This window comes from Equus asinus, chromosome 2 (assembly GCF_041296235.1).
Source record: "Equus asinus isolate D_3611 breed Donkey chromosome 2, EquAss-T2T_v2, whole genome shotgun sequence".
NCBI lineage: Eukaryota > Metazoa > Chordata > Mammalia > Perissodactyla > Equidae > Equus > Equus asinus.
The window spans coordinates 86,373,632-86,397,888 of NC_091791.1; the positions used below are offsets into that span (position 1 = coordinate 86,373,632).

The 24,257-nt window shown below is 38.0% G+C and overlaps 1 protein-coding gene across 17 annotated transcripts in view; it reads left to right on the plus strand.

The window, feature by feature from the left end:
* TTC13 (tetratricopeptide repeat domain 13) overlaps window positions 1–24,257 on the plus strand; it is a 79,546-nt gene that overhangs the window by 33,659 nt on the left and 21,630 nt on the right. For 4 of the 17 annotated variants that reach the window (XR_011496444.1, XR_011496445.1, XM_014865680.3 and 1 more), the window contains exons 5-12: window positions 5,098–5,163; window positions 6,676–6,768; window positions 9,415–9,531; window positions 10,494–10,604; window positions 16,251–16,333; window positions 17,896–18,037; window positions 18,323–18,497; window positions 20,087–20,243. Coding sequence is in view for 14 of the 17 variants with exons in the window: in XM_014865680.3 (XP_014721166.3) it covers window positions 5,098–5,163; window positions 6,676–6,768; window positions 9,415–9,531; window positions 10,494–10,604; window positions 16,251–16,333; window positions 17,896–18,037; window positions 18,323–18,497; window positions 20,087–20,243 (944 nt within the window). In the remaining 3 variants the exon portion in view is untranslated. Of the gene's footprint in view, window positions 1–1,621; window positions 1,740–5,097; window positions 5,164–6,675; window positions 6,769–9,414; window positions 9,532–10,493; window positions 10,605–16,250; window positions 16,334–17,895; window positions 18,038–18,322; window positions 18,498–20,086; window positions 20,244–24,257 lie in introns of all 17 variants that reach the window. The other 13 variants (XM_070492902.1, XM_070492907.1, XM_070492924.1 and 10 more) reach the window with 5 other exon arrangements.

A 24,257-nucleotide genomic window follows, 5' to 3' on the forward strand; every position in this document is an offset into this window, starting at 1 on the left:
ATTGATACAGCTTTATTGTTATTATTGTTATTATTATTATTTTGTGTGTATGAGGAAGGTTGTCGCTGAGCTAACATCTGTGCCAATCTTCCCCTATTTTATGTGGGATGCCGCCACAGCATAGCTTGATGAGTGCTGCTAGGTCCGCACCAGGGTTCCAAAACTGTGAACCCCAGGTCTCTGCCAAAGTGGAGCATGCAAACTCAACCACTGCACCCCTGGGCCGGCCCCTACAGCTGTATTATTTTATCTGTCATTGGCAGTACTGAAAGTAGGTCACTGCTATGGTCATGATTGGACCCTGGGGGTGATTCAGGGAGAGGGGGAGGACTACATATGGGGCCACTGCAGCACTGTGCCAGTGGGGGCCACACGTCAAATCCTGGGACCAAAACAATGACGACTGATTTCAGGAAGTTGTTAGTGTTCAGATATTTCAACTATTGCAGACTTTTCAATGGGTATTTTTTAAAGGTTTAAAGTTTTTAATCGCTGTAAAAACGTTACAACTGCCATAGCTGGTGGCCCAGCAGAAGCCATTCCCATGGCACACGTCATACAGCTTTGTCTCATTGAACCCTGGATCTGGCCTTTTTCCCCCATCGGCTGCATGCCGTGACTTCTAGCTGTGTTGTCCTGCTTGCTTCCGCTATGAGGAGAACAGGCCAGGCAGAGCTGACTTTGATCTGAATGCGTTTAATACTCATTGAGATGTTCTTAGCTGCCTAACATATGGCCAGTGTCTGTTGCTAAATACTAACTGCCATGTGTGAAGACTTACCATGTGCCAGGCACTGTGCTAGGTGCCACAAATCCAAAGATGGAAAGACATACCCTCAAGGATATTGTATTGCAGTGTGGTGACAGACTTGCAAATGCAAAATAATGTAATAAGAGAATTACTTTAATGGAAGAATATCTGCTAAGATGTCTGAAAGGCATCTTCAGTTCAAAGGTTCCAGATCAACTACATTCTCTCCCCTGATCCCTCCACATACCCCACCCACAACTGAAGAAGAATCTCTGGTCATAGTCCAGTGCTGCCCAGCTCTGGGAACAGCACCATCTCCACTGGGTTGCATGAGTCCACATGCTCCACACATCTGTGTGCTACTTACTTCATCACCAACTCTGTCTGTATACTTCTTTTTTGTGTGTGTGTGAGGAAAATTAGCCTTGAGCTAACTACTGCCAGTCCTCCTCTTTTTGCTGAGGAAGCCTGGCCCTAAGCTAACATCTGTGCCCATCTTCCTCTACTTTATGTGTGGGATGCCTACCACAGCATGGTGTGCCAAGCTTTGCCATGTCCGCACCCGGGATCTGAACCAGCGAACCCCGGGCTGCCGAGAAGCAGAATGTGTGAACTTAACCACTGCGCCACCGGGCTGGCCCCTGTGTACCTCTTAAGTATCTCCTGCATCCATCTCCTGGCTCTGTCCAAACCACTACCAAGCTGCTCTCATCTGCCAGATGATTGATGCGGCATTGTTTCCTGGCTCATCGCCTCACACTCTGCACATGCGCACACTATTACATACACTTGCACCTTAAACACACATCCTTTGCTGTTGCTTTTAGGTTAAGATAAAATCCTTAATAAGGTCCCTTCCTACCTCTCCAGCCTCATCTTGGAACAGATGCCGTGTTCCCTGCTTCCCTCGGGGCCTTTGCACAGTCTGCTCCCTCTGCCTGGACCAGCCACTCTGGGATTCCCCTACCCCCTACAGATCTCAGCCCAGGTATCTCTTCCTTAGGGAACCCTTCTTAACCTTGTTTAGATCTTTATGCATTTTCTAAAAGAACCATTTACTACTCTAGCACTTGGTGAAGATGTAACTTTATATTTATATTTGTGATTCTTTGGCTGTGCTCCAAGATGGCAAGAATCTTTTGCCTTCTGTGTTGGTTTTTGCTTACTATGGTATTCCTAGCACATAGAATCAGACATGGCTAATAGCTGGCCCTGAGTAAATATTTGTTGAATGCATCACTGACGTCTGTACAACATATAGTCGGAACAGAGGAGAAGGAGCATATTTCTTTTCCAGGGAAGTCTGGAAGGAGTCAGGAAAGAGGTAGTGTTTGAGCTGAGACATAAAGGATAGAAAGCAGTTTCTTGGGCACAGAGGCAACGGGTGGGTTTTTCAGGCAGATGGAATAGCATTTGCCAGTACACTGAGCTTGGGAGAGCATGTTGTATCTAGGCAACTATTAGTGCTCTTGTCTAGAATATGAATTTTGAGTGGGAGAGTGGAAGGAGATGAGGCTGAACGGTAAGGCAGGAAAATGATCTGTATTTTGTACAAAAGCATTTAGATGTTACCTCATTGTTTTTCAAATTGTGAGTTGCTACCCTTTAGTAGGGCCTGAAATTAGTTGGTGAGTCAAGACTAGTACTTCTTAAAAAATGAAATACATTAGACTAGAAAATATCAGATTACATTGTGCATGGTAAGGCTAGGTATGACTTAGTGAAACTTTTTTACTGATATGTGTGTGTATGTGTATGTTATATACGTGTGTGTGTGTGTGTGTGTACTGGGTTACAATGTAGAATGTATTTCTTACTGTGGGTTAGATTTAAAAAATGCTTGCATGTTGCTGTTGTAGGTTTTCAGGAGCCCATGAATAATTTCAGCCAGGAGAGTGACATGATTGGACTCTAGTGTTAGATAGATATCTCATAGTGTTGGTCTGGAGGCCAGATGGGAGGAAGCAGGAAGATGGTTAAGGCAACTGCAGTAGCCTAAGTGAGAGAGGAAGGCTTCAGATGGGGCAGGAGCTGATCGGGAGGGAGAGACACCAGGTATGTTCAGGAGGTGAAACTGCCAGGGTTTCGTGAGTAGATGTGTTGGCTGGGGAGATGGAGGTGACTCCCCGAGTGGCTGGCCCTCATCACAGAATGTATGGAGATGCCAGTCATCAGTAGAATAACTATTTATTTAAATCTACCTTTTTCTGATTCACTTCTTGGTCATCTGGTATAAAATTTTTCTCAGTTTTAGGAGAAAAGCTTCTTGAATGGTATATCTTGAAATGTTACAAATCTGAGAGTAGGTTTTCCTCTCCCTGGAAAATGTCACCACAGGGCTGAGCTATGTGGGTTTCACCCCCACCCCCAGTGTGGCTGAGGTGCTGTTCTGGTGACTGTTGTATCTTCTGGCAGGTATTATTGCTGTAGAAAAACATGAAGACAGTCTTACTTTAATCCTCCAGTGGGTAACTGTTTTTCCTGCTCCTCCTCTCCCTCTGTACCTGTATCCCTCTGCCTCTAAACGATTTGCTCTGCCTTTCTTTAAGCCAGGAAGGATATTTACATGTTTAAAGTGTTATTTCTAGATGGCAGCATTGTAGGCTGTCCTTTACTTTGTTTTTTGTGGTTTCCTTCCTTTTCTAAATTTTCTTTAATTTGTAATCAATTTCCTATTTGTTTATTTAAATAAATATTTTTATTTGTAATAAAATTTTCTGTTTTCTATAATATATATTAAAGCATCTTTTTTCTGATTATAAATGTATACATGTTTGTTCTAAGCAATTAAAAGGAATATAACTGTGTAAGTAGAATGGGAGCATATCTACTAATCTCACTCCTCAGAGATAACTACTGTTAGTATTTTGGAGAGCTTTTTCCTGTGCACATACTGACCCACACAATTACATGTAGGAATTATTTATAAGAAGTGACCACCATTCCTCTGTAGTTCTGTAACTTGTGTTTTTTTCCACTTAGCAAATAGCGTGGACAGACTTTCGTGCCAGGTACATATAAGTTATAAATCACAAATCCAAAACTATACAGGAGCCGGGGAGGTGACTTAAAGGAGCAATTTAAATAAAAGTGAATTGATGTAGTGTGGAGGTGATGGGTGGGCTTGTGGTGAATACACACCCCTCATCTAAAGAGGCAGCCGGGACTTAGCTCTAGTTATTTTTTTGTCGTGTGAGAATGCCAAAATGTAGGCCTATCTTTGTTGGATCTTTTGATTTTCCAAGAGAAGCTAGAAATCTGTAATTGTTTACTTCAATTTTTGCAGTTTTCATACACCACGAGGCCAGTCTGCTGGCTGGGTTCTGATCCATGATACACCAGTCTGCCACTTGATGGAGATGCACCTTATTCTATTTAAAGTAACCTTTTTTGTTCAATGCATGGCATCCTCTCCTTTGTTTTTCCCATTTACTCAGCGTTGAAGTTGATTTGTTCTTTTCTTTTGCAATACTAGCAGACACCCTATCTCAGACTTGAAGCTGAACAATAGATTGGTCTATAAAGTGCCTCCTATGGTACAGTTGTTAAATTCTCAAGCAGTCTCAAGAGTTTCATGCAGGACCTTACAGCCAGAGGCTGTTTACTCTTCTTAAATGTGTAGAGAAAAAGAGGAGACGTGAAAATTGCAAAGGCTAAGTGAAGATGAGAAGCATTTCACTCGGCAAATAGGACAGTTCATACCCACTGACCTATGTGAGGGAGCAATGGCAGGGGCAGCAGATGCTGTCCTTGGGCCTGAGAAGTGTTTCATCCAGTCCATCTGAGAGCAGGTTGCAGAAGGGGTCTGGTTTTTAATTCTGAACCATCAATGTAAAGTACTGTATTAATCCCCAACAGTTTGTGGAGCCAACTCTTTTCTTGTGCCTCATTGTGTTGGCACTGAGAGATTCTTTCCTTTTCAGATTATTTCATGACTTTGAAAGGAGACAAACTAGGAAGAGGCGTTATCCAATCCTTTACTCATATCTGTTTACTTCTCGGAGCCTCCGTTTTCTCTGTAAGACGTGATGACAATGCTGCCAATCATAGACTTGTTGAGAGGATTACATTTTAAATAAGATGACTATGTGAAAGAAACTATCACAGAGCTCAGTAATATTGGTTCTCTCTCTTTTTTTTTTTAAATGCAAAACTCTTATTACGTGTCTCATTCAAATGAGTTTAAGAATACAGACTTTTCTGGTTGGGGACCGCGTATTGACGTCTGAGTGGTGACAGCATAAAGAAGTAGAGCTCTCTTTTGTGGCATTAACGTGCTTTAAGCAGAAACTGATTTTTTTTTTTTGTTTATAGTTTTTGACGTGTTTCTGTTTTGGTCTGACTAGGAGGAGCCTGATCTGGTTAGTGCAATTTATGGCCGAGGGATAGCCTATGGAAAGAAGGGACTACATGTGAGTATGGAATAGCTACGCTTGCCATAGTGCCTACATGACCTGACACGGACCAGGGTTCCGAGAGAGCCGCTCACTGTTCACTGAGCTCTGATGGGACATGCAGTAGTGTCGTTCCAGTTCACAAACAAGGAAATGGCAATAGAGGATGTACTCAAGATCAAATGGCTAGGGAGTGGTGGACCGGGAATTTTTACCCAAGTCTCCCGAAGTCAGTTTTGCCATACTTTCTACTCCAGAAGGACAGCCCCTGCCAGCCTAAACCTTATTTTTGGTGAACTAGACATAGATTAAGAAAAGCACGAAACCATGACTGAATTCCCAAGAAATATTCATTGAAAAAATGGAGATTACGCATGAATAGTGCAGTAGGACTCAGAGTTTGAGTTCTTGTCACAATTTTTAAAGGCCAAATAAAAGAACAAAAGTGTTTTTTGTAAAATTTATTTTTACTTGTTATCACATATTATACTTTCTCCAGATAGGTTTGTCTTTATAGCCTTTTCCCCCTTATTTCTCTGAGGAATGCAGGGAGAGGTTGTAATAAGTATATTTTGCTCAAAGGCACCATGGTATAAAATAAAGACTTTCTAGAGGTTATATAGTAAATAATGAAATAGTCTAAGATTCACATCTCCACATTTTCAGTCTAGAACATTATATCTCTTGTCTTATTGTATGTTAAAAATATTCGAATGAAATTATGCTTTGAGGAGAAATATCACTTTTGTATCTTTGCCAATCGGGTGCTGGCCTATTGGAGAAATTTTATATAATATTTGTATACTTCTGAGACATAGAGGACTGAGAATGAACTCAGATTTGGCAATGAAAGAGGTGTTTAGGAAGGAAACAGTGTTACATTCAGAGCATCAATAAAAAACCGTAGCTACTCAGAGCGTCAGTAAATGACTGAAGTTGTCTTAGTAAACGTCAGAGATAAGCTGCTGCTTCCTAACTCTCATCTCTTTTAATTTTATATCTTGACATGAAATTTGCTTGTATCTTTAATGCATTTTTAATGTAAAAGTAACGTGCTCATGTATTTTTAATCTAAAAGTAACATGCAAATTTTATGGAGAACTTACCTAGACTTCTTAAGGTGTAGGTGTATAGGCTTAGGGGTTTTGATTGACACTGACTTGGCCCCTTTCTGTTCCCACATCACCACTGGTCAGCATCATTTCACATGCTGCTATCTACATAGTCATCCCTTGAAATTTGGTGATTCAGTGCTTAAATAGGTTAAATTTAGAAAATATCCTACCATCTGTGGAATTTGTGATAGGTAGCCAGATCCAAGGTGCTATTCATGGGTAGATAGACTTGAGTGAGTTAAATAATTGTGATATAACTTATTTAACTTGGCAGATGTCTTGTACAGAAGCTAAGTTCATATTTGTTTCTAAATAAGTAGTTATATCATCACTAAATTATTAGTTTTTTCAGAAAATCTATTCAACCTGGTTTTGAGTAACAGTATATCTCATACTAAGCTAATACCTTTTCAAGGACATTAAGAATGCTGATCTTGCTCTGTTTGAACTGAGCCGAGTAATTACCTTGGAACCAGATCGTCCAGAGGTATTTGAGCAGCGAGCAGAAGTGAGTGTGGTTTTCTTTTTCCCTCTGTCATTATTGGATTAGTTGAATCTGAGATTTTTTTTTCCTATTATTTTATTACTTGTAAATTTTAGAGCTCCCTCATAGCTATTGTGTTTTCCTCTGTAGATACTTAATGCCTTTAACATGGTTGAAATTACTAGAAAACTATGGGGCAAGTGATACTCCTGATGTAACATTTAATAGTAATATTTAGTATTAAAATATGTAGTTATGATGTATACTAGTACTATAAATGTTCATTGAAAAATAAATCACACTTGTTGTTTACTGTGTATATGACATACTTTAGCAAAACAATATGACAGTATGGTCCAAATAAAATCTATAGCCTTTAGAAGTGTATGTGTATATGTGGGTATGTGTGCGTTCATGGTTATATATAATTCATAAGGGGTGTATCTATATACCTAGACACATAGATCAGGAAAGGGTGACTATAACCAGGCCTTGAAGGAACTTTTGACTTGAGGGGGAGACAGAGAGGTAACGTGTGGTGAAAATACCAGGTAATACTTGTGACGGTAGACACTAGAGGAGGTGCTTGTTCAGGAACAGAAAGGCAGGGCCTGCTGGAGTTCTGGGAGAATATGGCGAAGGGAGGGATGTTTGGAGTGTTTGTGGAGGCCTCACTTTAAGAGGTGATGATAGAGCCGATCAGATCCCATGTCTTGGGGGACAAGGTGGGGAAGGAGGTTCAGATCAAAGAAAAAGCGTGTGCGAAGGCACTGTTTTTCATATTTTTAAATGAAGTGTGTTCATTTTATCATTTTCATGAAATAAGAGTAAACTATCCAGGTTTCATGGTGTATTTATTTTACTGCGCATTTAGCCATGTTAAATGCTTCAGAATTTATATTAATGTATTCAGTCTGAATAAAACTTAACTTTTAATCCTTTGATCTGGTGGGATTTCATAGTTGAACTAAAGGAAAAAATGACTCCCCCCAACTGTTTTGGTAATTTAAAAACTGTATTTGTGATATTTTTGTCCTCAAAATTAATAGTGTTGAGTTGTAGTTCAGTTTCTTAAAGTGAATTTTATTTTTTATTGGGGATTTGACTTTCTGAATAAAATCCTTCTCAATTAATGATATAATTCATCGTCTCTTGTCTATTTTGGATTGTAACCCCAAGGGGTAAGTGACTGTAATTTATCCCTTGCTGCTGAGAGTCTGGTTGGTGTGAGCATTAGGCGGCTAATTTGGTGATCGTCTCCTCCAGCGACGGGGTGCTGATGCTTTCTCCCTCCATAACTCTGATGTGATGTTAAAATGTTATGATAAAGCATGAATTTAATTGTGTACTTAGAAGACTTATTTAGCAGCTCTAAAAAATTTGTATATCTAATAAAAAGCTAATTGTGTACCCAAAAATGATATTGGTAGTCAAAAAGTACTTTTCAATTATCTTAGAACTATGTGGTAATACTCCTTTTATCTGGCATTACTGAGCAATAATGTCACTGCGTAGTGATTTTTCCAGCTGAATGATAGCATACCATTTATATATGTCAGAAATTATTTTATGAGAAATCTGTCACTTTCATATCATACTTTCTGAAATAGTCTATATTGAATGAACATAATTTAACCTTTTTTAGTTACTCAACCTATTATTATGCATATTGATTGCTGTGCTGGAATGTGATAATTCAGTTATGTACCTAGGGGTTAATAAACTAGGTAGGCATGTTTTTCCTTCCAAAACCCCAGACCATTATGCTCTTTGAATTCTCAGGCGTGTATTCCATTTCTTTCCTCTTTCTGAGTTGTGATTCTTGCCACTGGTTATGTGCCTGCCTGAACCCTTTCACTTTTGCCGGTTTTTAAGTTCCTGCAGAGTAGGAATCCAGTTAGTAAAACTTGATGGAAATGACCTATATTATAAGAACAAAATTAACCCTAATTTAAGGATAAAATGCTTACGCTTGACTGCACGAATAGTGATACCCATTTTGGATTTTTTACGTCTTTTTTGTGTACTTTTGCATTCTGAACTGTCTTCTGTATTGCCGTTGTTGCCTGAACATAGCTGATCACTGGATCAAAAGAGCTTTCCATACAGGCTTGCAAATGTCTTTTCTCCTGCTTTCCAGATCATGACTGATGAGTAGAGAGTTGTTAACACAAAAGGGCTTGCAGAACACCTGGAATCTTAGAAACTGTCATTCAGCACTTATGACCACAGAGGACACAGCTAAAGACCATAGAGGACTCTGATCTGTGTCCAACAATTTCTCTCTTTTAATGGTTCAAAGTCACCTTTCAGATTAATTTTGACACGCCAAATTTTGTTTTGAAAGATAATTAATAGGTTGAGGAAAAAATGGTCACATTTCAAGAGAAGCAACATCTCTTATAACCCAGAATGTGAAACAATGACACAGCAATTGCTGCAGTCATAGTTTATCAGCCTTCCCCTTGGCTGGATGAAGATAGTGGCCCCTCAGCTTGTTGACTTTGAACCTCAGTGCATAGTACGTGGGGTCAAGGATTCCAGTCTGCCGAGAGAGTACTCTATTGTAAGTGGAATGTGGTGAAGTGGAATTGAAAAGTCAAAAGCGTTGGCAGTTTTAGGGTTGATCGTTGGAATTTTTCTTCCCTAATTACATTTTTGGGTTTATAGATTCTTTCCCCTCTGGGACGAATTAATGAAGCAGTGAATGATCTCACTAAAGCTATCCAACTTCAGCCCTCAGCACGGCTGTACAGACACAGGGGGACCCTGTACTTCATATCAGAGGTGAGTTATCGCTGCCTTGAAACATTTCCTTTCATGAGGGTAAAGATTTCACTTTCCTTCTACTTCAGGAAGCCACTCTTTGATAGATTTGGGTTGGGGCTGTATAATAATATGTTTGTGATACAAGACAGTGATAAAACCTTTTTTGTTAGCTGAAGTTGAACCTGGTGGGGAAATATTAAGTACCAAGAACACATTTTCTTGCTTGAGCTGTCAGCAGTAACTAATTCTGGACTAGGAGAAAAAGAGAGAGAGGGAGAAACAGGAAGAGAAATTTGGTTCATAGATTATGTTTCAAGCTTTCTTGCAAATGTCAGCACAGGGAAGCAGGTGAGCATGTTATCAATGTGAATATTATTAAACTTAGAGGTACAGTTTGAATTTTGGGGGGTATCACAACCCAAGAGCCATAACCCAAAATAACCTGGCTTCCCACATGTCACTATGGGTCACTATGTAAGTGACCCAAATCCAACAAGATTATCTTTTATCATTGTAATGGTATTTATGATTGCCACAGTTATTTTTGTGGGCTTACAGTAATTTTAACCTTTTTCTATTGCAAAAGAAAAAAATCTATTGCAAAATTTAAAAAATCTCAGCATAGCACATTTTAAGGTTGGTCTATGGCACAATTATTTTAGAAGAATTCAGTATAATAAAATGCTAGTCCCAGAAAATAATTTGTAAAGTTTCTCTAACAGATTATGACTTTAACAGTATTTAAAATGATATTCTTTTTGTAGTTGAGACAGTACGCTTAAATTAAACCTTTGTGAGTTTTTCCCATCAGTTTCCTAAGAAAATCAACTATTTCAGCAAAGAGTATAAGCATTCAACTAATACAAACCCAAAAAGAGCACAGAATGAATTGGGATTTTTTTCTCTACCAGTCAAAAGTAGGAAACGTCCAAATGTCTAACGAATGCTACTTTATATTTTTTCCACTCTCCTTTTTGTAGGACTATGCAACAGCCCACGAAGACTTTCAGCAGTCCTTAGAACTGAACAAAAACCAGCCTATAGCTATGCTATACAAAGGTTTAACTTTCTTTCACAGAGGACTTTTGAAGGTGAAAGTGTTGTACAATATGTGTACCGTATAATGATTCTGCTTTGCTTTTGTGGGTGGGAAGAATTTAGTGGAATTTAGTTTGGCATGTCTTAAAATGGTGTCCCAAGAGTCCACCTAATTGGTTTATTTTAAAAAATAGTTTGAATCAACATATTTATTGAGCTCCTACTATTTGGTAGGTACTAGAAAGCAGGTTCAGAAGGAGAGAAGGTCAAGGTTAGTAAGAGGCAGAATAATACTTGACACTTACAAAGGGTACAGTTTACAAAGGTTTTTTCCACATAGAATTTATCATATGGCAAATACACTAAAGAAAGTAATATAAACAAAGTGCTTTGGGAACAGAGATAAGAAAGATTCATTTAAACTACGGAGTTAGAGAAAGTTCCAGAGAACAAGTGGACTTTGTCCTGGACCTTGAAGGCGGAGTAGGATTAGGTGGGGGAAGAAGGCCCTTTAGGCAGAGACGAAAGCATGAGTGATGTCGTAGAAACATGGAAATACGGCTAGTTCATGGAGCAGCAAATAGTTGCGTTTGAGTGTAAGGGAAATGGGGCTGGAAAGTTGGTTGAGGGGAGGTCCTAAAAATGTCTGGAGTACTATGCTAAGCATTTTGACTTCAATTTTCAGGCCCAGAGGAGCTGTAAAATCTAGATTTGGGGGAAAATATAGAGTTGAGACCAAATCTATCATTTGGGAAGTGGATTCTGACATGATGGTGGCTGAGGAGGTCAGGGAAAGAGAGACTGATGAGGAGACACTGGTAGCGTTCCAGGTCAGACGATGGCGGGGCGGTGGGGGACTTGCCCTGGCTCCTCCGGAGGCTACAGGAGCAGTCTGGAAGACATTGCTGAGGTTGATCGTATTACTGTCCCTTGAAGACTGCCGTTGGGAGGGGCAGTTGAGGGAAACAGGAAAGCCATTGTCCAAACTGACTCAAAGTGTGGGGTAGAAATGTCACCTCCAGCCTGTCCCTTCCTCCTGCCCTTGATTCTACATTCTCTGAGCACGTGTTGAGAACCTGTTGTACAGCAGGCTTATCTTAGGCCAAGAGTGAGGGGCCAGAAACCCAGCTGAGAGTGGAGCTCTGGGTCTCTCCTTGGCCTCCTCAGTGCCTAAGGCGTGGTACTGGGTAGACCCTCTAGTACAGGACGCATCAGAACTGCCCAACTGAGAACAGGCTGGCCCAAGAGCCAGATACAGTCAGCCTGTATAGGTGAAAAACACTTCTTTCTGACCTGGAAGTCAGGAGAATCTTCAGAGAAGGTTGTACTTAACCTGAACTTTGAAAGCTGTGAAGAATTTCAATAGCCTGTGGCAGGGAAGGTCCTCTGGCAGAAAGAACATGCGTTTTACTGGTGAAAACAGTTCTGAAAACATACACATTTGGAGGGTGGGGAGAGATCTACCTTTAATAAGGCTGCGTGTTGTAAATCCTCAGTGTTACGGACAGTGCCTGTCACATAGTAGGTGCTCAGTAAGTATTAGCACAATAAATGAGTTTCAAGCACAGGGCATTGAATTTGCAGTTGGAAGGCCTTGGTTTGAGCTCTCGCTCAGAATTTTATTACATACCACTGGACAAATTACTTAAACTCTTTCAGCTTCTCCTTCCACATCTGTCGGGTAGAAATGATTCTACTCTCTGCCTCTTAAAGTTATTGTGAGAATTAAATAAAATAATGTGTGTGAAAAGTACTTTACAAGCTGTGAATATGAATCAGGTGTTAATTATTACAGAGTATTTTACATGTGAAAATTTAATTTAATCTAAGTTTCATAGACTCTAAGAAAATAACTCCCATCCACTAAACACCAAACCAAAAAGGACTGGCAAATTTTATCTCACACACCTCATATCCTTTTTGCAAGTTTGTGAAGGGTAGTCCTAATAAGGATGCTTTCTCTCTTCCCCCAGGATTCATATGGGCAGCAATAGGCTTTGAGAGCATTTATTTTAAATGTGCTTTGAGCAGTTGCCAGATGGACTTTTCCAGTTTATTTCATATCTGCATCTGCCCTCTATTCCTGTCATCTTCTCTTGGTCACCTAAAATAAAAAAATGCAAAGTCACAATACTATATTCAAAGTCTATCCCTTGACTATCTCATGGAAGAGGAAAAGATTTGATACACAAAAAAATACCAGCTATTAGTATTAAGAGGTTAAAAATGTTTCTTAAAGTAAACAAATGCAAACAAATGATTTCATTTTTAACTATGAGCCAGGTTTAGGAATGTGGGCAGGGCTCTTTGTGTTATTTAAGAATGAGAATTTTTCAGAAAAGAGCTGTAACAGAGACATCAACTACAAATTGGACAAGGATTAAAATTCAATTTGGTTTATTCCCAATCTACATGTTGAGAATCTAGAAACAGTGCTTTCATTCTCTGAGCATTAGATGCCCCTCAGTGAACCAATCTTACCAAATTGTTTGGTCCTTTCTCCTTTTCACCATGTTCATAAACACAGCATCAATGTGTGTAATAGATGGGAACTTTTTCTTTGCATTTTTATAGATCTGCTGTCCGAGGAGGTCAGAGTGTTTACGTATTGTCTCATTCATCCCACCGGCATCCCCGTGAAGTATAGAAGGAGCCGAGGGTGTCCCAGTTACACAGATTGGAAAACTGAGTCAGTGGTGAAATGCCTTAATTAAATTAATGAACTTAGTTTAGATATCTCTATTTCTCTTGTTAACTGTAGAGACAAAGCATTAAATGGACCAATGAGTTTGAGCTATCTTCACATCCTGAAGGTGGTCTCTCCAGGTCAACAGCAATTTAGAAATTAATTAAGTGGGTAATTCCTTATTTACTTTATGATATAATACATTAGAAATATATTAGGCAATATTACATGCCAAGTTTCACAGCTGTCAATTCAGTAGATATATCAGACATTTTGGATTTTCCTAGGGAAAAAACAGCAAAAGCTTTTGTGTTGAATTCTGTCTGTTTTATCTATGTTGTAAGGATATTTCAAAAATTGTATGTTCTGAGCACTATTTTTATCAGCCTTTACACTGAGAGTTACCTGAGATTGTTGTCTTAGTTGTAATGAACAGCCCCAGAGTGATGGCTTCCCACCGACTAGTAAGGAAGATGGCGATTAAAGTGATGGTGATTGCATTCGCTGTGCAAATGAATTCAGAGCCAGTTCGTATGCTTAGAGATTGATTCATTCGAACGTAGTTTCTTTGTTCCCAATGGCTTAAAATCTTGATTCTGCTATGTCCCCTCTTTGGCAGAATGAGGTAGAGAGCTGTGCAGTGATTAGACAGGAACCCTGAAACCAAAGACTCTTAAAAGCTGAAGAGAAATCAGACTTTGAAGAACTGTGGCGTCCAAGCATGCTGTAAGTGCAGTGGGCAGCAGATGTCCTCTGGGCATCTCCACTAGACGTCCACAAACACTCCAGACTTAACACGCCCCAACTGGACTCATGACCTCCTCCCATCCCCCACCCTGACCCCCACCCTGCAGCTGTCCTTCCTACTATACTTCCTTGTGTTAGTTAATGCTCTCGCCCTCCACCCAGGCTCTTCAGCTTAAAAGCTTTCTACTCGCTCTTCCTCCTCATCCCCCATACCCAAACAGCCCCCAATCTCTGTCTCAGTTTGCCTTTAAAAATGTCTCCTGAATTTGACCCTTCTCTCTCCTCAGAGACACTGTCTCAGTTTGAGCTTTCATTATCTCTTGCCTGGACTGCTGCAGCCACCTGCTGATTGGGCGCCATTTTCTCCCCTCTCTAGTCTGTCTTCTCTGTTGTTGCTAGTGGTAATCATCTCTAAAGAGTAAATTTTGTGAGGTCGCGCACCTCCTTACGGCCCCTGGGTCCTCACTGCTTGCAGGGCAATGCCCAGACTGCGGAGCATGGCAGAGAAGCTTCCCTCTCTGGCCCAAGCACACCACACTAGCTTGGTCCCCCATCTTTTCCCTCCCCCCGACTCCCACCCGTGTACCTTGCACTCCTGCCACTCCATGTTTCCCACCAGTTCCGAGCACTCTGTGCCACTGTCCAAGATGCCCTCTTTCTTTATCAAATTCCTGCTCATTCTCCAAGACCTAGCTCAGTTTTCACCTCTGTAAAGCCTGTTCTGGTATCCTCAGGCTCAGTGAGTTGTTTCTTTCTCTTTATTCCCAGAGACTTTTACTTATATCTCTATTGTAGCTCTTAGTTTACATTCTAATGACCTGGTTAAACAGTTGGCTTTCTAACTAGTCTGAGTTCTTAGAGGACAGAGATAATGACTTGCTCGCCTTTGTGTCCCCTGTACCTCACACTCCCCCGGCACATAGTAGGCGCTCAATACATGTTTGTTGAATTAAAAATACTGTCATAAAAATCCTAAAAGGTCAAGACTGTGCACAGCAGGAAGCCTGATTAAGAGCGGTCTATAACATTTCTTAAATGTTAAAATGTATGCATTCTCATCTTTCTACCAAACAGTAGATAGTCAGTTGGATACCTTAGTAAGCGGGTTGTCCCCATGGGCACCTTGGAGGAGTTAGAAAGCCAGCCTTTCTTGCCCTCCTCCCTCCCCCCGAGGGAAAATCAAGAAACGGGAATGAATGACTTTTGAAAAGAATTAGGATTCTACTGCTTTTGCAAAACTATTTTGTGTACCTACCAAATCATTAAATATTTATTGAGTGCCTACCATGTGCAAGGCATAGGACATCTTTAGTAGTTTTCTGCCGTGAATTATCTAATCAGCTGTGAAATGATCTATCACAGAAGTTTTAGTCTTTCTCATTAAAACTATTTGAGATCATGATACTTTCTAGCTGTTAAGTAAAATACGTCTTTTCCTTGGGAAATGTGTGAAATGTCTTCATAATTTTTTGTTACAGTAAATAATCAAGACATAATGGTAAAGTACATTCGATACCGGTTTAAGCCCAGGATGTTGATTCTGAAACAGAAAGGCACATTTTCTTAACAGTTTTCACAGAGAGAGTTCCACAGCAGCCAAGTCACTGTGTATCCTCTGGGCCCCTCCCTCCAGCATGCTGCCTGCGCAGCATTCTCTCTCCCCAGCCGCACACCTGCAGCTGTGCTGGCAGAAGCCCTGCCCCAAATGCCCCCGACGTTAAGATTTCTGTTTTGTTGTTTCTTTTTTTTGTCAATCATGGGAATCCTTCAGATAGCCAATCTAGGAGCCTTTTTGCTTATTTTATAAACAGTTTCAAGATGGGCTTGCTTTTTTGTTTCTTTTGTTGGTTCAATTTTAAATGCTACTAATTATGATCATTTTAATGATTTCACATAGCTATTAGGCTCACTTTTGTTCCACAGGGCCTTTATTAATTAATGAAATTATATTAATATGAAGACGATATCATCAGTAGTCAAAGGCCTAATGAAATAGATAGTGAGAAGCTGTTTTCTCATTTTGAAAGGGAGAAACTTAAGGCTCTGTTATTATTCATGGTGATGCATTTGTTTACTATTGAAATTAAGTCCTTCTGACTCATAGTTTGTTGTACTTTCTATCTCTTTTTTTGCAAGTCCTCCTATTTAAAAAAAAGATCACTCAGACACCACGTGTAAAATATAAGTTCTTTAGTGAGTTAAGTGAAACTCAATTTTAAAATTAACAGTTGTGCAAATGAAATAATTTTGTCCATACTTTTTACAGGAAGCTATTGAATCCTTCAAAGAAGCTTTGAAGCAGAAAGTAGATTTTATTGATGCATATAAAAGTCTGGGACAGGCCTATAGGTAAGTAATGCAGTAATAGTTGGGGTAGGAGGGAGGGTATAGAGAGGAGAGGCAAGACAGCCTCACATAGTTGTGATGTTTAAAAAGAAATTCATTTCTTAATCAAAATGATGGTCGTTGTACATCACATAGGCATTTACATACTTGTTGAGGTCTTCTCTGGAATATAGAAAGAACCTGTGTCAGAGGATATCATGATGCATATTATTATCTCTTAAAACAACATCGGTTTGTATATATTGGTCTGGAAATGTTAGTCCTTCAAGGGTTATTCTTTTGAATAGTGGCATATACATGCTGCTGCTATTTTAGGCAATAGCTAAGGTTAATTCCCATATCACTGTGATCTGTTTGAAGATTTCTATAGTAACGGAATGGAAAAGTCACAGTTATGATGCATTTCTATCAGGAATGAGTTGGGCCTAGACCCTGGCTTCTTGACTACATGCATTGCCTGGCCCAGTAGAACTGTTCTGACTTTTGGCTTTCAATAATTTTTATACTCTGACCTGAGAAGGAGATGGCATGGCTGATAGAAGGAGCTCGTGATTTAGAAGTCGAGAGATTTAGTTCTAGTTCTCAGTAGCCCATTCTGCAGTTATGTGCCCTTAACTTCTCTGAACTTCAGAGTTCTCACTTATAAAGGTACTATAAAAGTTAGAAAAGAAAGCCAGTAACAGAAAAATTCCCTTCAAAACTCTGTTAGGTGCCTTATTTGGGAAGGATTAAATTCAGGAGCTTATTTATCTGATACAATAGTTGGGGAAGATCTCTTATACTAACTGGAAGAAAGTGTGTTTGGATTTGTTTTGGGTTTGAGGGATGATATTTATCCTTCCTGTTCCACAGAATTGTTGGGAATATAAATCGAAAACAGATTTGAAAGCACCTAGTAAATAGTAAAGTGCTATAAATGTAAGCAAGTGTTATATTTTTTTAAATATTCATTGTTAATAGCAAATTGAGTCATGGGATATACTACTTCTCTTATTTGTAAAAATTTTAATATATCAAAGAAGGCTGGTCGGTAATAACCATTTCCAGTGTGAAATGATCGCAACTCTAAAATATACTTCTTTTTTCCAGAATTTTAAATTACATAATGATCACTAGATTTTAGGTGAAGTAACTTCAGTGACAGAAAAAAAATACAATTTTAAGCCTATGAATTTGATTCAGAATGATAAATCTCCATATGATTATAACCTATATACTTTATTCCAGAGAAGAAATGTATGTTTCTATCCAAATACTAAAATTTACACACATGTTTTAGGGGTTGGAGCTCATCCTGAATTGGGGAAAGGGATTTGAATAAGTATTTGCCTTTGGAAATCAATAAATTAATTTTCCCCAGAGATTTCCAGAGCTCTGTGGTTATCCTATAGTCTGGTAAGGTTTAGAAAAAGTAAGTGGGACGTGATGTGTCAAAGCCTGTAGAGTGGTAAAATGAAAAAGGGAATGTATCTTCCTTGCATATTAGACCAGAATTCTGAGGATAACTTATTCTGTTTGTTACTGAAATGTCTATACTGTGCTCATAACTATTGTTAAATACCTAGAGAACTGGGCAATTTTGAAGCAGCCACTGAGAGCTTTCAGAAGGCCCTGCTGCTCAACCAGAATCACGTCCAGACCCTCCAGCTCCGGGGAATGATGCTTTATCACCATGGCAGCTTACAGGAAGCCCTGAAGAACTTCAAGGTGAGCATCTGTAAGTCGGAAGCACTGTGACTGGAGTTCTTGAATTATTCTTCAACAAAGTAGTGAAATGAATGGGGGATGGCGAAGAATAGTGTTTATACCTCAACAGAAAGAAAGAGAGAAGAACCATTGCCTTGTCCCACACACCAGTTTACAGATCATGTATTTGGTCTGATTTAACCTGGAGGGAAAACTTTTCTAGTTTTAGATGAAAGAATAAAGCACTTAAAAGTTTTCTTAAACTATATTGATACTAATGCAGCATTTTCTCCCTCAATGCCTCAGCGGTGTCTGCAGCTAGAGCCATATAATGAGGTGTGCCAGTACATGAAAGGACTCAGCCATGTTGCAATGGGACAGTTTTATGAAGGGATAAAAGCACAAACTAAAGTTATGCTAAATGATCCTCTCCCAGGCCAGAAAGCCAGCCCAGAGTATCTTAAAGTGAAATATCTCCGAGGTAAGTCAGAAAATTGCAGAATCATTGAGTTTTAATGCTTGAAGCTGTAGAGATCATAGTGCTTGTCTCTCTTATGTTCTGTATGAGACAGTTGCATCTCAGAGAAGCAAGGTAGCTTGTCCACAGCCACCCCTTGTTTAGTGGCAGTATCTGGACTAGATAGAATCCATGTCTTCTAAAGACCAATCCAATCCAGTGCTTTTTCTGCCATTTCCTATATTTTTCTTGTAAAGTTAAAACATTTTTACTTAAGTCAAAAAAATATATTTTGAACTAAATGTGACAGTCATTTGGGTATTCTTCTCTCTTCACATCTCATCTAAACATATAGGAATGACAGGAAAGGAACCTTTTATGAGGTTTTTACTGTTAAATGTAAACTTGTTATCTTTGATCCATCATTTCTTTATATCAGAATTCTCACTTATTTTGGAGAAATTAACCTGGGATGAGGATGAAAGCAAATCTTTGAGTTATCCTTTTATTAGTCCCAGTCTTACTCACCTTTTCTCTGCCACACATAAAGATATTTCTATTTTTCATATGAAGTCCAAATCTTTACTTCCGTCTCTTCTCTTTACTTTGTTATTAACCCTCTGTACTAGCCCTGTCCAAGTGAAAAAAATTGTAAGCCATGTATGTGATTTTAAATTTCTAGTAGCCATTTTAAAAAAGTAAAAACAAACAGGTAGAATTAATTTTAATAATACATTTTATTTAATTCTTATATCCATAATATTAATGCAGCATATAAATAACATGAAAACACTATTCATGAGATATTTTATATTATTTTTGTACCAAGTCTTCTAAATCTGGTGTATATTTTATACATACAGTGTGTCTCAATTTGGATGCTGAATTTTCATTTGACTTACTTGATTTAAATTTTGATTTCATAAAATTTAAAGTTGAAAAGGTAGATTCATACATGCAAGTTTCCCAAGCATACTGAAGTTTTCTAATAATTGAATCAAATATCAGTTTTTAAGTTTAAATTAAATAAAATTTAAAATTCAGTTTCTAATCACATTTTCAGTACTTAGTAGCCAAGTGGCTGGGGGCTACCTATTGGACAGCACAGCTCTTTCTCTAGATTACAATTCCCTCTTTTTTCCTGGTTTAAAGAACTTGGGTTTGTGAACTCTAGACTGAAGGAGGGGGCACTCCATGTCCTGTTTTTTTTAATAGAGATAAGCAGCAGTTGTCAGTTAGTTGATGAAATCGTATACATAATTGGTTGATCTGTCAGTCGACAGAGGACCAGGCTCTATCTAACACTGAACTTGGATCCTGAGACTCTGGAATTGAAAAGTGAGATATTTGGTGTTGTTCATGGAAAGGTGGTTAAAATTTAACCAAAGTAGGCCTAGATTGACTAGCTTGTATTTGACCTTGGTAACTCAAGTCAGTGGCAGCTTACCCTGATTATCATATAATAATAGTGACTTACTAAAATTTGGAGTCTCCCATTTAGAATTCTTGTAATTGAATAACAGTTTGTTACAAAGTATTTGTATGGCAGCTGGCTATAAAAAATGTTTCTTTAGCAGTATTTGGGTATGTCAGATCCCCTTTCCTGTCTGCAGAGTATTCTCGATATCTTCATGCACACCTTGATACTCCCCTTACGGAATATAACATTGATGTGGATCTGCCTGGAAGCTTCAAAGACCACTGGGCTAAGAATCTGCCTTTCCTCATAGAAGACTATGAAGAGCAGCCAGGGTTGCAACCACACATAAAGTAAGTGCTTTAAATAAAGATTTTTTTTCTCTTTTTCATGATTGAGCTATAATTTCGTCATGATAGCTCTTTATCAATAAATGGCTTTCTATCCATATTTCTGATGAATTTATTTTTGTATTCAATATGTCTGCAAGTATTTCTTTTAGTTTTAGAGTACCTTGAAACTTACCTTTGGATATCATCTTTCCTTCTAGCCTGACTTTCTCTGCTAATTTTGGGCAACCTTTAAACTTCGAAAGTACTTACACTTATTGGCAGTCTTTGACATGTGTTATTCTTTTACCATGTTACTTTTAAAACAAGTTACTTAACATATTGAAAATTTGAAATTACACTGCTGGCAAACTACTCTTGTGATATGGCAAAATGGATATGCTAAAGGACTATCCCGTTACAAAATAATTAGATCTAGAATAGAAATTAATTGCTGGGAGTCTGGCAATGCTGTAAAGATCAACCCCCTGACTCTCTAAAAAGAAAGAAAAGGTTGGGGGAGGTGTGATTCAAACTAGAGTGGTGAATGGTAAGCACATTTAAAAGGAAGAAAGTGTCTTGAGGGTAAGTGCATTTAACAACAACTGCAGTGGAGTGCCGTGAGGCATAGGCAAGATGGGTTTGCTCAACTTTAAAGGGCTAAAGTTATCCCATATTGGAGGCATTCCCAAGATCTCAATGGAAGCAAATACAAATCCTTCCTGAGACGAAATTAGTGCCAATTTTGGTCTGAAGTATTCCCACAGAATAAGATCATTAGTGTGAAAATCAAAAACCAAGATCACTAAAACCATATGTGAGAATCAACAGAAACAACAAATAGACTTAGACCCTCAATGACTTCAGATATTGGAATTGTTGACTATATACTCTAAAATAACTCCAAATGAAACGTTTAAAGAAATTATGAAGTAATCACAAACATGAGCAAGAAACAGATTATCAAAAATGATCAGATTAAAAAAATAATTGGAAGCTTTAGGAGCAGAAAATACAATCAGTGAAATGAAGGATTCAGTATATAAGCTAAACAGCAGGTTAGACATACCTGAGAGAAAATTGCAAAATTGGAAGATAGAGCACTAGAAATTATCCAGAGTGTAGCACAGAGAATCAAGGAGTTAGAAAACATGAAAGAGAGATAGAAGATACAAAAGATGTAAGAAAGTCTAGCATATGTCTAATTGAAATATCAGAAGGAGAGAATGGAGGAAAGACAATTTTTGAAGAAATAATGGCTAAGAATTTTCCAGAACTAAGGAAATACATAAATCCATGGATTTTTTAAAAAGCAAAGTTAATGAAAAGAAATTCATATCAAGACACATTGTAGGTAATTAGAGAAAGCCTATAGTAAGGAAAAAGAAAAATAGAAAAATCATATCACCTACTTAGGGTCAATAATTGGATGGACTTATTCCTCTCAATATCAACAATGGAAGCTAGACGACAATGGAATAATATCTTCAAAGTGCTGAAAGAAAATAACTTTCAATCTAGAATTCTATACCCAGCAAAACTATCTTTTAAGAATAAAGGCTAAATAAATATATATTCAGATAATCAAAAACTGAATTAACCACCAGTAGGCATTCACTAAGGAACTTCTAAAGCATGTAATTAAGGAAGAAGGCGGTTGACATCAGGAGCAAGATTTGAGATATAAGAACAAATAATGAGGAAAAAAATTGCTAAGAATGGTAAACTGGTAAGTCTAAAAAAGCATTATCTATGTAAAATAATATCTAGTTTGGGTGTTTATAAAAAGGACAGAAATAAAATCCTGGACAAAAATAGCAAGTAAGTTAAGGAATAATAAAAGTTAAAGTATTCTAAGGCAATGTGGGTTAAATATTATGTTAAGATTTTAAGTTATATTATGAATATTTAAAATATCTAAGATAAGTATTGAAAGAGTATACAACTTTCATATTAGTAGAGAAGTAAAAAACAGAGAAAAAAATAAATCTGAAATCAATCAGAAAAGGGGAGAGGAGGAGGAGGATGCAAAAAAAGTGGGACAAACAAAAAGAAAAAAATAAGAGGTTGAAATGAATCCAGATATATCAATAACCACAATAGATATGAATGGACTAAAACATCAGTTAGACATAGTTGGATTGGAATTTTAAAAAAAATCCAATTATGTGGGGGTTTTTTATAAGAGGCACCTAATACGTAAGGACACAAAGATTGAAAGTGAGGGAATGGGAGAAGTTATACTAGAGAAGCACTAACTGAAAGAATCCTGGTGTAGCTATAGATTGATATTAATGGATTTCAAGTGAAAAAGCACTACTAGGAATGAAGATTATTACTACATAATGGCAAAGGTTTAAATCACCAGGAAAATATAAATCTAAACTTATATATGCCTAATAAGATAACTTCAAAAATTGATAGAAATTTATAGAGAAATTAACAAATTCAGTATTGTAATGAGAAATTCTAATTCTTGAAAAACTAAATCTAAAACTAGTAAAGATTTAGACTCTTTAAACAACACAATTAACAAACGATGTATCAGTCTATTATAGAACTGTGTACTCAATGATTAAAGAATACATATTCTTTTCAAGTGTGCTTAGATCATTTATACAAAGACTGATCACTTACTATGCATATTTCAATACATGTCAAATAATTGGTATCATATCCTACCATGGTATAATTTAAAATATATATAAGAAAAAAATCTCCATTATTTGGAAATTAAAAAGCACACATTGAAATATGGATTAAAGGTAAAATCACAATGGAATTTTGAATATACTTTCTAAGTGAACAAAAATGAAAATACCACATACCAACACTCGTGGAATGCAGTAAAAACAATTTTGTGAAAAACGTTAATATCCCAAAATATTATACTAGAAAAAAAGCAAGTTGATAGGTAAGTATAAAAATTAAGGGAAGCTGGCCCCTTTGGCGTAGTAGTTAAGTTCATGCACTCTGCTTTGGCAGCCCGGGGTTTGCAATTTGGATCCTGGGCACGGACCTGGCATGATCGTCAAGCGACACTGTGATAGTGTCCCATGTAAAATAGAGGAAGATTGGCACAGATGTTAGCTCAGGGCCAATCTTCCTCACACAAAACACCCAACAAAATCCAGATGATCTACAAACAAATTATAGAAAATAAGAGTTTAGCAAGGTGGTTGATTATAATTAATGTAAAGCATCATTTGCATTTTTATATACTAGCAACAAACAAAATGCCATTTATAATGGCCAAAGTACTTAGGAGTACATCTTAGAAAACGTGCAAACGTGTATGGAGATCATTATAAAACATCACTGAAAGTTACTAAGAGAAAACAAATAAATGGAGAGAAATACTGTGTTCATGAATAGGAAGTTCAATAACATCAATAGGTCACTTCTCAGCAAGTTAATTATAGATTCAATAAAATGCCATTCAAAATCCCAACAGTTTTTTGAGGAACTTGATGAGCTAATTCTATAAATTGTGTGAAAGAACAAAGGACCAGGAATAATCAAGGTTCTCCTGAAGAAGATGATGCCCACACTTGGAGGAGAAGGTTCTCGTCCTACCAGATAGCAAGAAGTAAGATAGTAGTGAAGACAGAGTGTATTGGTGCTGGGATAGACAGGTAGACCAAAGGAGCACAAAGGTGTGCTGTAGATCAGAGTGGGACAGTTAGGTTGTCATATGGATAAAATAAAATGGATTTTTGTGATAGTGTAGATAGAGATCCAGTTCCAGATGGATAAAAAATCTGGAATGAGAATGGTCAAATTTTTTAAATTTTAGGAGAAAATATAAGTGAAAACTTTTGTGATTTTGAGGTAGAGAAGGATTTCTTAATCAAGACACACAAAGCATACACCTTAGACAAAAAGATTGATAAATTGGACTGCATTGAACCTAAGAACTTCTGTTCAACATGGCAAGCCTGAACTCCTGCCCTTGGAAAGGTATGCTTATAAGCCTGCTCCTTGGCTGGCACCTTGGATTTTGGGAGTGTCCCGCCATGCCCAGTACTGCTAAGAGTG